Below are 13,147 nucleotides of genomic sequence, written 5' to 3' on the forward strand. Positions count from 1 at the left end.
ACTGGGAAGCTTTTGAAATAGATGTATCAATTAAAATACAAGTGCAATTTTTGCTAATTTCAGGCTTTAGCATTTGATTTTCCTGATGAAACTTTGGTTTTAAGATTATAATGTATTTAATCCTGAAGATTTATATATGGCTTTTATGCTTTTATGCATTTAACACTTAGATCCGTAGAAAAAGGAAGTTTCCATGTTCTTGTAAAGAGAGTGTGCTGTGATAATGTAGGCAGTAGATTTGAAAATAATTAAAAATTGTCCTTTATGAAAAAAGAAAGAACTTAGGTATCTGGACCATTTTTTTCCCCCTCAAATAAGTTTAGGTTAATTCCAGGATGAAAAATGAACCTTTAAAGTCCTTTATACAAAGAAAACTGCTGAGATTATGGTTACCTCATAAAGCTGAATGAAAAATGACATGGGGTGATTAAGATTCTTTTTAAATATTTTGTTGATAATATGAATTAGAAAGTGAAGTATATGCCTTGATGCTTAAATATTTTTCTTCCTTCTTGAAGAGGAGAATAAGTAGTATTGTCAGAACTTAGATTATGAGATAAAACTGAAAATTTATCCTGGAATTGTTGGTGTTTTTATACTGAGACCACTTTTGTTTAAGAAAATATATCACAAGCCAAGCCAACCACAATCTTCTTTGTGATTTAATCTTTGTGTATTGCAGTGTCCCCCCCCCCGCCATAAGATGGGAGGACTCTAGATGGTCTGTGAGCCAGTGGATTCCTATGAGTTTTTGAATTAATGAATTTATTAGTCAAGGATTGAAAACCCCACATTTGGGGCTAGGTGTAGGGATGGAGAAGACCTGTTTTAGAATGAGAAATTACCGTATTTATAAATGTAAGTAACATAAAATTCTCACACTTTTATTTTGTTTCTCTATCAGAGTAATTCTGTTACTTTGGAAATAGAAGACCCTTTTCCTTAAAGATGTTTATAAATTAGTGAATTTTCAGGTTATACAGCAAGACATAAGAATAAGTGATAGATTGAGAAATGTAAAATTTGGTGTTTTGCTCAGGCTTTCTGCTCAGAGTTGCACAATAATTGTGGAATCATGCTGAACTTCTGAAAACATTCTTTTCTTATTGAAGTACAGTCGACTCACAATGTTACATTAGTTGCAGGTATACAACATAGTGATTCAACAACTCGATACATTATGCTCACAAGTGTAGCTCCCATCTTCACCATACTGTGCTATTACAACACCATTGACTATATTCCCTATGTGGAAAATATTATTTTTATGATACAGCAGAGATTTCTTCTTGCAAGAAGTTTCTCTAACTTTAGATTCAAAGCCCAAAGGAGCTTTGAGGTTCTAGATGTTGTAGGTTTCAGAGTCGGAAGGGCTGTCTTCAGGATCACACAATTTTTCTTATCCTGTAGCCTCCTTGAGAGATGGCAATGTAGCCTTTGGTTGACTCCTTACAGGAGTGAAGAACTCCCTATTTCATCATACAACCCATGCCATTCTTGCATAGCTCCTTTTGAAAGATCTTTCTTATACTGCAATTCAGTATGCCTCTCTATTGATTATGTAACTCTTTGGAGTAATACAGAACAAGCCAAATCTTTCTCGTGAATGATGGCCTTTTAATTTGGTGGGACTCTGATATGGTCATTTAACTTTTACAAATTCACCTATAAAAGCTCAACCAAAGAAAAACGGGGATAAGAATTTGAGTAGGGTAGCTAATTTGTCTTACATGAGCAATGAGCATGTATTTGAGAGGAAGCACAAAATGACTCTGCTACTACGTCTCTTGTCTCAATTTCCATATGTTTATGGTTGTGCGAGTCTGTCTGTGGCCTGAATATGATTTTAAGTGTTGAAGATAAGCATTTTTCACAGAGTGTTGTCTCCAAAATAATCCATATACTTTATCTGATGCTTAACTGAAAATATAACAATTTGCCAATCCTGTTTGAGAAACAAGTAGTATTGGACTTGAGAGAGATGTTCATCTCCAATATGGCATCTCCTCGAGAGATTACTAGTGATGATTTTAACAATAAGAGATTTCTGTCTTTGATATCTTGAAGAGCTCAGTGACCTGTGAACTGTGTTTCTACTATGTTTGAAATGGCAAAAATGTTTCCCTTTGTATTCTCTAGTTTAAGCAGAAGTAAATCATGTCTTACCATGAGTGAACTGGCCCTATTTCCATCCCCCATATTGGTGTTCTCCAGTGGGTGACCACTTAGAGAATGAGATTATTACTTGCTCTGTTCTGGACACAGTACTATGAACATAGCCCAAGATCATGGTAACATTTTTTTTTTTTTAAGATTTATTTATTTGACAGAGATAGAGACAGCCAGCGAGAGGGAACACAAGCAGGGAGAGTGGGAGAGGAAGAAGCAGGCTCATAGCGGAGGAGCCTGATGTGGGGCTCGATCCCATAACGCCGAGATCACGCCCTGAGCCGAAGGCAGATGCTTAACCACTGTGCCACCCAGGCGCCCCATGGTAACATTTTTAACATATTTGTCACACTGTTGACTCACTTAAGCCTGTGGTTCATTAAGCCTTTTCTCTGGGTCTTGCAAATTTTGAGTAATTGCTGGTCAGTGAGCTACATTTTTTGTTGGTGGGTTAACTGGGCCTTCCTATCTTTTGGCACGTCTGCATTCCTTTCTTTCCTTTGCCTAAAGATTTGTTCTTACACTTCTAAGGAAACGTGTTCTAAACAGCTTTTTAGTGGTTTTCATTTATTTAACTGTAGAAATGGTCATGTGTAAAGGGAAACTAGATATTTCAGTTTGAAAGAAGAAATCATGTTTTTTGAAGCAGAAAGTTCTTACTTTTATGTAAATATTTTTTTTCAAGATTTTATTTATTTGAGAGAGAGCGCAAGAGTGAGAGAGCACAAGCAGGTGGAGCGGCAGAGGGAGAGGGAGAAGCAGGCTCCTGCTCAGCAGGGAGCCCCATGTGAGGTTTGATTCCAGGACCCCGAGATCATGGCCTGAGTCAAAGACAGATGCTTAACTGACTGAGCCACCCAGGTACCCCTAAACAGTTTTTTGTTTGTTTTTTGTTTTTTTTTTGAGAGAGCATGTGAAAGGGGGGGGCGGGCAGAGGGAGAGAGAATCTTCAGCAGTTTTCATACCCAGTGCATAGCCCGTTGCAGGGCTTGATCTTAAGACCCTGATGAGATTATGCCCTGAGCTGAAATCAAGAGTCCGACGCTTAACCAACTGAGCCATCCAGACACCCCTTAATGTAAACATTTTTAAAGTAGAACACACCCACAGAAAAGTGCACAAGTAAGTGCAGCCAGCACACACATCAAGAAATTGACATTATTCCTGTGGCCCCCTTGTGCCCCTTTACACTCATGGCTCTTTCCCTTTCAAGGGGTAAACAGTCTCCTGACTTCTAACACTGTGAATTAATTCTGCCTGTTTTTGAGCTTATTCATAGAATCAGTATGCAGTTTTTTGTGTTTGGCTCTTTTTTGATCAGTGTTATGCTGTGAGATTCACAGTGTTATGTTGTGAGATTGCTAAGATGATTTTTTATGGTGAATTGATGGTAAATATTCTCAAGTGCATCCATTGTGATCATTATCTAATTTTTATCCTTTTTTCCCCTTACTTATTTGGTGAATAACCTCAGTTGATTTTTGAGTTTTAAACCAATCTTGCGTTAAGAGAGTAAATCCCACGTGGTCATGATGTGTCATCCTTTACATATATCACTGAATTTTGGTTTACACATGTTTTATTTAAGAATTTTGCATCTGTATCCATATGCAAATCTTTATAAATTTTATAACTTCTTGTAATATCCTTGTAAGGTGTTGGTATCAATGTTATGCTGTCCTCATAAAAAGGGGATGGGAAAATTTTTCTCTGCTAGTTTCTAGAAGTATTTGTATGAGATTGACACTCTTTCTTCCTTAAAACATTAGGAAGATATTATCTGTGAAGTGATCTGACTCTGGTTCTTTATAGGAAAATTTTAAAATTTAATTGTTGTCTTTGTGTTTCTATTTTCCATTTTTTGTCAGTTTTGGTAAGTTCTATTTTTCAAAGAATTTGTTCATTTTATTGTCAATTTTATAGGTCTAAATTTTTGCCAAATCTTTTTAATATCTGTAAGACCTATGATGGTATTGCTTGCCTTTTTCCTTGATAGTGGAATTTTTTTTTTTGATCAGTTTTACTAGGTATTTGTCAATTTTATCAAGCCTTTCATAGAACCAACTTTGTTCTGTTTTTTTCTCTTTATTTCCCTCCTTCTGTGTTTGGATTTGACTAGCTATTCTTTTGCTAGCTTCTTGAATTTGGCTTTTCTTTTTTGCTAATATTTGCACAAAATGCCATAAATTTGCCATTAAGCACTGCTTTAGCTGCATCCCACAATTTTTTTTGTTTTAATTATTTTAGGTTAGAAGCTATTTTCTAATTTATTTTTCATATATGGATTATTCAGAACTATATTTCCTAATTTCCAAACAGCCAGACATTTTCTAGATATATTTCTGGAATTGATTCAACTTTGGTCAGAGAATATATTCTGAGTGATTCCAGACGTTTGAAGTTGGTTATAAATTCTATGTGCACTTATAGAGAAGGTATTTTCTAATATTTTGGGGGTACAGTGTCTTGTATGTATGGAATATAAATAAATTAGGTAAGTTTGTTAATTGTGTTCATCAGGTGATTTATATCTTTGTTTCCTATCAAAAGTCTCACTATGATTTTTGGGTGTATTTTTTTAAGGTTTTTTTTTTTTTTTTCTTTTTCAACTTTTTATTTAAATTTCAGTTAACCTGCAGTGTCATATTAGTTTCAGGTGTAGAATTTAGTGATTCATCACTTACATATAACATCCACTGCTCATCACAACAAGTGATGATTATACCCATCACTCATTTAACCCCCTCCCTCCACCTTCCCTCCAGTAACTCTCAGTTTTCTATAGTTAAGTGGATTGGTTTATTTAAAAAAAACAAAACAAAACAGCAAAAAAACCTGTCCATTTGGGCAATATGATTTGGAGTTATGTTATCGGGTACATAGGTTTAGGATTGTTTTCTTAACGTTGGATTGACCCTTTTATCATCATGAAATGTTTCCCTTTACCTGTAGTAATATTTCTTAAAGTCTCCTTCATCTGATGCTGGTGTGGCTATATCAAGTTTCTTTTGGTAGGATCATAGATTTTTAGAGCTGTAAGTAAATTTACAGATGGACTGATTTCACCTTCATTTTTTAATATAAATTGAGGCTTATATTTCTGTTGAATTTGCTGGGTAGTACTTTCAATCCAGCATATAAAAACCCTTGGTGCCGTTCTAATTCTCCTGAGTTCTTTAGAAACATAGTTGATTAAAGTGGCATCAACTCATGTTCTTGTCATATCCTTTTCTCAAATTTGGATTGGTTAATCTTTTTCAGGAAGTTGGAGGAGTGTTCTAAGTCAGGGACAGCTCATAATCTCAATATCTTTTACTGCCTTTTCTGGTTAATTCTGTTCTTTAAGGTGTCAGTGCTGCTCTGCTAGGCTTTGCTCAGGCATCATTTTCAGGAACTGATTTTTCCCTACATCGTGTGTGGTTGGTTATTCAGAGACTCTTGCTCTCTACCTTCCCCAAGAAGTCTCTAGACCTGTTCTGACTACTATCTCCTTCCTGGGTGCTATTCTGGGGCATCTAACTCTCTTTTGGTAGTAGAATAACCACAGAGGATTATGATAGAAATAGTTAAAATGTGCATGGATGGAAAACTTCATTAATTCTCTATTTAATTTCTGATGCTTCAGGCTTCCTCTCTGTTCTTGGCAGGAAGATATTTTTCCCTTGCTTCTCCAGACTTTAATTCCATGATTATGAGATCTTATGTTCTCTAGCTTCTGTCACCTGTAAAATACTGGACACACTTAGGGAAAGATTTTGGGGCCTTCTATTATTGCCCTGTTGTGTCCTCTACACTTGGACTTGCATGTGCTGCATTTTGCAGAAGGCCAGAGAGCCTCCATGGTTACTAATGATGAAGCAACTGAGGCCCAGAGACCTGGATTCATATACTTAAGGAGCAGCAGAGGGGGATCTGATCCCCTTGCCTTATTCTTAAGTACTTGTGATTTTAAAAAAAAATCACTTGTTTTCTCTGTTTAAAAAGAACATCTTGGCTCTGCTGTTTATTAAGCATCTAACCTCGGTTAAGTCAATTCACCTACCCGTGCCTTGCTTTTCTCATCTGTAAAATGGATTGATAACTATTGAGGCTGTTTGAGGTTAAACAAGCTAATCATATAAAACTCACAGTACCTATAGCACCTGGCCTATAGTAACAGCTAAAGTTGTCTGCTACGATGATAATAATCAAAATGGTGAAATCTCATTTTATGGGTATATCCCACCAAATTCATGAAATTAAATTCTATAAAGAAAATTTTAATTTTTAATTTTTACAATTGTTCTTCTGTCCCAGTGGGTGAGATTATTTGTGTGAAAACATTAAGTCACCAGGAAACCACCACTGATAAATGCACCACTGATAAATGCAGCTCTTTTCCAACATTGGCTTTTCTTTTGTAGTGCTCACTGCACTTTTGAGCCTAGCTGCCCTTGCAGGGTATTTTTTTTCTCCTTTTGGACCAGAAGCATTTTGCTTAGAACCATCCAAGTTTTGCCTCTTTTGATGACTGACATAATCTTGGTGGTAGTCAACAGAACTTTGGTATCTGGCTTGTCAGTCTACTCCCAATACTGCAGATGGAAAATTATTGTTCTTCAGAACTCTGACCAGTAGAGATTTTCTAAGGTATTAGGGTCAAATTTCATGCCATCTCTCCACAGTGAAGGATATTTATTGCTACTAATATCAATGTTTATTTGGAACAGTTTCTACATTGATCATTGTCAGTTCTCTGTAAAATGGTCTTCTTTCCATAATGCATATGCATTTGTTTCCTTTTCCAGTTCATCCTTGTGGCTATTCTGAATTTTGAAATTCCAGTAGTGTTTAAGTTAACTGTGTATTATTTAAAAAATATGATGAGATACTATCAGAAATAGAGGAAATAATGTTATTTTTCAATACTTTAAGAACCTACGAGTAGAAGATTTATTAATAACACATTCACTAGAGATATTTTCAAAATAATTTAAGTTTTATATATTACAGATATTTGTGCAAAAGAAAGATAAATTAATGTCACGATCCTGAAAAGTACAGTAAACTTTTCTAAGTGATTGTGTGAAACTCAACACATATGTGAACATATTTTCATGTTTGATCAGTTTTATTCCTGGTGGTAATAAAACTAAGTAAATGAGATGCAAAATCTTGACTGCAAGGTAATGGTTGAAGTTTTTACATGCATAAAGGAGTCAGGGTGAATTTATGGTCTTATAATGGCTGTTGGCTGCTAATATCGTATGTATATTCTTAAAGTGATCTATAGCACTGTGGCCAAAATACCATGGGGACAAAATCACAGTCAGTACGTGCTGTGTTTGTTGATTTACCTCCCTTGGACATGCAAAATATTAACTGAGATGACTTTGATATAGCTTGGCTGTTTTTGTTCAGAATTGGATGTGCTTATCCTCAGTCTCTTTTCTGGAGTGTATAAAATGGCAGTATTGATGTGAGATGGTAGTATTAGAATTGCAGTTTTTTTTTATATTCTGTATATTTCATTTAAAAAGTTTTTTGGATTGAATATATGATTCCAAGATGTTAAAAATAACTTTATTGCTTGATTTAGTTCTTTAAGACTTCTCTGGTACTCCTTTGAATCACAATTAGATGATTAGAGATAAATGTTCTGGCTGCAACTCCTAGGTCTTATTTTCCGGAAGGTCTTAGATCCTGCAAGTATGTGTGATAGCAGAATGCTGCGTGGCTTAACAGCCCCATCATGCTACCACCTGTCTGCTCCTCCCTTTGCTACTGGTCAGATCCTGTTACCTCCTGAGTTTTCCTATTTTAAATCAGAGCCCTTCGTTTTCTCCTCTCTGTTCCTGTGTCTGGGCAAGAAAACAGGCGCACTTTAACTTACACTGCAATTGTTGGGGGTAGTTGTTTACCGCAGTCTTAAGTGATAAAATCTGCTTTTACAAACTGAGCATGAGAAAAAAGCAGACAACTTAATAGATGTCTGCTTTTAAGTAATTGACTATATAAAAAAAACCAAACTCTTTAGAACTCTTCAGAATACATCCCCTTTGACAAACATGGTTAGAATCAACAGATTTCATTTACAGTGCTGTAAATATATCAAAAACCAACTCAATGCATATTAATAGAAATTAATTAAATTGAACTCCCTTTGTAAGGAGGCAGTTTTGACAAGGAAAATGTAATACCCTATAGATTTCAATGAGAAGTCCTAGGTACATTTGGAAAAAATCCGTTGCCTGTGGCATGGCCATAGCCAAAAGACTGAATTCCCAAAGATTATAGGGGGAGTCGTTTCTTTTCTTTATGGTCCAGTGCCTGTTACATAGTATTTTGTCTGCTCTAGTATTCTTATTTAGAATCTAGTGTGTTGCACTTAGCACACCTTTTATAGCATAATCACCTTGAATTGGTAAAGATCTCTGATGAAAGAATCTGATTGATGGGTGTGCTATGCTTTGCTTTACCTGCTTATCCAGTGACTGCTCAAATCTTTGTGATCTCTCTGGGTAAGAGAATCAGGTAGTTAAAGTTTCCTAATCATTAGTGTTTCCACCTATAAATCTAATATTAGAAGCAAAGAAATTCCTTTCATGATACTTGGAATAGCTCTTCAGGTACTCTGTAGAAAACTTAATTTTGAAATGTCAAAGGCCTAGCTAAGGAGAATTCCTTTGGATTTTTTTAAGCCTGTGACTTTATCAAGTCAGATTATTGAAAAGCTATGTACTTGGGCCACATTTCAGTAGCCCTCTGCATAGCTGCTTTAAAAGCATTACTTTTATTTAATAGTATATCCTTGCCTTCTACTGGGGGGCAGGTAAAGAGGAACCTATGTCACAACCGTTTCTATTAGTTTTTGTAAAATTGCAGTTGAATTCTGTGGGCTATGTTAGTTCTTATCCTTTATAAAGATTCATATGATAAAGGCTTATCACTTTATCCTAGAAGAATTATTCCCACTTTGAGAAGTTTCCTAAGAATCACAGAGCCAAACTGATGATAGCTTGGGGATTCTGGTAAAAAACTGGCTAATGTTTTTCTTCATTCATTGGTTCGTGTTTTTGTCTCATTATTCTGGTTGACCTTTGTCTCAGTATGTACGTAACTGAATGAGCGGCATCATTTAATTCTGAGTTCTAGCATCAGAGTATTTAGCCACACATCAAATCGAGAAAATAATTCTTTTCCTTAAGCCTTACATTCCTAAGCAGGTTTTTAAAATAGTACTTGGAAATCTCCTAAGTCACTACTCTAGTTCAGTGAACTCCTCGTTCAGCTCCAAACACAGTTCGAGTTGCTGCTGTGTGGAGCTCTTGCTCTCTCTGTTATCTCAAATCTTGGAGCTGAGGACATGCATGGTGTGTGGAGATATAAAAAGATGAAGAGGTCAGCGGTTACCCCATTCCATTGCTAGGTTCTGAAGTGACAACTAATGCCATCAAAGATTTCTGTCTTTTGATCCCCCCCCCGACAACTTTAGGAACCTCAGTTTGAATTTCTAAGCCCATTTCAAAGAGTACCCTCAAAATGATCCTTTTTCTTCCCCCAAAGTATTCTTGGGATTACCTAAATTGAAGTTATAAAAAAATTTCTTGAATTTGCTTTTCAAATAATTATGGCACTTTATTTTTGCATTGCAATTTATCTTCCAGGATAATTGATGAACTATGTATGCTTTGATTTACTGATTTACCTGAAATAGGATAAAAATGACAAATGTGTGTCGAAATAGAAGTAACATTTATTTTTGGTGTTCAAACATTTCATTATTAGAGCGTATTTTTAATGAATCAACTTATTTTTTAAATTAAACTGTATTTTTAAAAAGTTGACATCAAGGAACTTGTTGATTGTTGTACCGTAGGATCCTGGCTACTGGGTGAAGATTCATCACTTAGAATACACAGATGGAGGAATCCTGGATCCAGATGATGTTTTGGCAGATGTCGTTGAAGACAAAGATAAGGTAGATGACTAGAACTCTTCTTTGTTTTCCTCCTTAGAGCTGCGTGTTTCCTGGGGATTGAGATCCTTAACAAACTCCTGTGTCAATTACTATTAAAAGATACCATCTGCTCAGGTTTCACCTGAACAACCCATAAATCAAAGTTCTTCATCAGATGTTTGGAAAAACTTTGTCAAGGTTTGGGAATCTGTTCGTGGTGGCCTAATTAGCAGACACTTCATTCCCAAGAGTTTCTGATGTGTCTCAGTAAATTAGCATCAGGCTCCGAGGCTGTTGGAGTTCTCCTTGCCATTGTTGGCTCTGGGGTTTATTCTTGGCCCTTGCTAAATATTCAGCTCAATGCCTGTGATTTGAATGTGTTTCAAAACAGAGAATACAATGGGGAGAAAAATCTTAAGAGGAACTATGGTGAAGATTTTTTCCTTTTTAAAAAAAGTAGCTGGCAAACACCCATCTTTCATGGTAGTCTTTGTTTTCATTGCTAAAGTAAAAACAAAACATTAAATTGAATATTGCAAAAAGTTGGAATGTATTTTGCCACCTACTTGGGAATAATCCCATTGCAAATATCTTATTTTAATAAGATTTTTCTTCTGATGGTAAACTGGAAAACGTGTGAGAGGAGACTGCATTTGTCATACACTGAATTTTTGCTGTTGAGACACATTGTTTTATGACTGCTTCTGTGTTGGGCTCCTCTTATCAGTGGTTCCTGTGTCCTCCCGAATCAACGACAGCTCTCCCTGAGGGATCCTTGCTTCAGAGTTTCTTCTCCTGTGTATCCTTAGCTCTGTTTGTACTAGGCTAATTTATGTGTGTATACATGTTTCTCTCTTTTGTTTTTCTGAACTCTCAGGGAGGGGCTCTGTGTGTGTGTGTGTGTGTGTGTGTGTGTGTGTGAGAGAGAGAGAGAGAAAGAGAGAGAGAACCAACTGTGCTGGAATATGCATAAGTGATTTATTGAACTCAGGTAAAATTTACATTTTTCCTTTTCTGTAAGATCTTTTTGGACTGCTCAGATTTACGTTAGTCTTTGTGAACATTCTATCCATTTATTTTCCCTGTTTTCTGTTGGAACTCAACTCTGGTTTGCTGACTGGCTTTGTTTTATGATTACTCATTTCATAAGGGACTTATCTCCCTAAATAGATTGTAAGTTCTAGATGACACGGACCAGAAGATTTTTATTTCCTTTGTGTTCCTTGTATAAATAATATCTGGTACAGTCTCTTATCCAAACTTGATTCTCGAAGAACACTTACTGAATTAATGAGTGAAAAAGAAAGGTTTACTCTCTGTAGTTGACTCCTGCTATACATGATTTTGATGTAGACTTCCTATTGATTGCTTGGTCTCCCAGAAAATAAGAATATATTATTTACATTGATAACTTTAAAGGAAGACTTTCACTTCTGTATTTCTGTTTCACTTTCTGCCTCTGCAGCCATCTTCTTATTTTGAAATAGTCTAGGCATTTGGTCTGTTTGTTAATGAAGAAGGTCTTCCCTTCTCAGATTTCACTGATGTCCAGTGTATTAAAATTAAACGCCAAAAAGTAGCAAGTTTAAGAAGGGCCAGAAGAAAATGTCTCATCCCAGCCTTATCCAAGACCTAATTACAGGAAGGATGTTTCCATGAGCAGTGCTCAGGGAAATAATTTGTCCTACAGAGCTCTTCCATTTAGAGAATTCTTTTTAACTATCCTGGCGGTGCCCTTTTTAACTATAATCCATTTACTAGACACAGAAACAGCTTTTATTATATGTAATCTCGGTTTTAAAGGGACTTCACTGCTACTGAATCAGGTGAAAAAAATGAGGTAGTCAGTTAAAATCCTAGCAAAGGATTAGTGCTATTTGGGTACAGGTATGCCTATTTCCTTAATGTACTTTCACATCAAATACACGGAGCCTAATTGGTATTGTGCTGCAGAGTAGATGAGAATGTACACTGTGGATATTGCCGGAAAAAAAATACATGCTCCCATTTTTCCTTTTTAAAAATAATGTTAAGTGAAAAAGAGAGCATCGGTTTTTTTCCCTGACATTGTCTCTGTAGTCTGAAGATTTTCGGATAGTTTATGTATCTAGCGTGGAAAGAGTGTTCTCCCAAACTTTGTTTGACCTAACCTTTTTTTTTTTTTTTTTTTTTTTTTTTTTTTTTTTTTAAANCTGGGAGGTTTTTTGTTCTGTTTCAACTTGCTTTCCCAGTAGAGCCCCTTCACAGGGGAGCCGAGTTTTTAACCATGTTGCAATATTTCTATCCTATGTTTTATCAAAATATTTATTATTGGAGCAGCTTTGGCGTTTTGCATCTTATGATAACTAATATTTGTGTACAATCTTATGGTGTGACTTAATTATCCAGCTGTAACAGTCATTCTTAAAAATTCTCCAGTTTTATGTATCTGTTCGAAGATTCAAGTTCTTTGGGATAAATACCTAAAAATTTACAGTTTTATGCTACTGCCTTTTCTCTGGCAGCCCAAGGCTACTGACGTAGTTCACCCAATAACAACTACTTAACATTTTATGGAGCTCTAACAGTGGCTGAGAATGTCTTTGGCAATTATATATTCTATTTTATTTCACAGCGACCCTGCGGGCAGGAGCTATTTATAATCCCTATTTTTAATTTCGGAGAATAGCCCCAGAAATTGTAAGTGACTTGCTGAAGATCACACAGGTTGTAAGTGGTAGAATAAGGCTAGAATTTAAATTTCCATACTCCTCTGTTCTTCTGCCATGTGCCAAACAGTGTGTTGGGTGTTTGTATCTGTAATGGCTAATTATGAAAATTCATGAATTATAAATAAGCATTAATTTATTTTTATGTAGCACCGTTGTTAAGAAAAGATAGGTAATAGCGCTATGGATGTAACAAAGTTATTTTGAATTGATATATCACACATATATAAATTCAACTCTCTTTGCCTGAAGCCTGTACCTAATTTATTGTAAAAGTGTTTTGCCTGTGTTGCTGTCCCTTGCATCCCTTTCTCCATGTTCCAGCTTACTC

At 35.8% G+C, this 13,147-nt stretch overlaps 1 protein-coding gene across 1 annotated transcript in view; it reads left to right on the forward strand.

Annotated features, from left to right (window-relative positions):
* The window catches only part of PARD3B (par-3 family cell polarity regulator beta), a 1,011,045-nt gene that overhangs the window by 130,974 nt on the left and 866,924 nt on the right, over positions 1-13,147 (forward strand). Inside the window, exon 2 of the mRNA XM_034655034.1 lies at positions 10,028-10,129. Coding sequence (XP_034510925.1) covers positions 10,028-10,129 — 102 coding nt within the window. The remainder of the gene's footprint in view (positions 1-10,027; positions 10,130-13,147) is intronic.

Source organism: Ailuropoda melanoleuca, chromosome 2, assembly GCF_002007445.2.
Source record: "Ailuropoda melanoleuca isolate Jingjing chromosome 2, ASM200744v2, whole genome shotgun sequence".
Taxonomy (NCBI): Eukaryota; Metazoa; Chordata; class Mammalia; order Carnivora; family Ursidae; genus Ailuropoda; species Ailuropoda melanoleuca.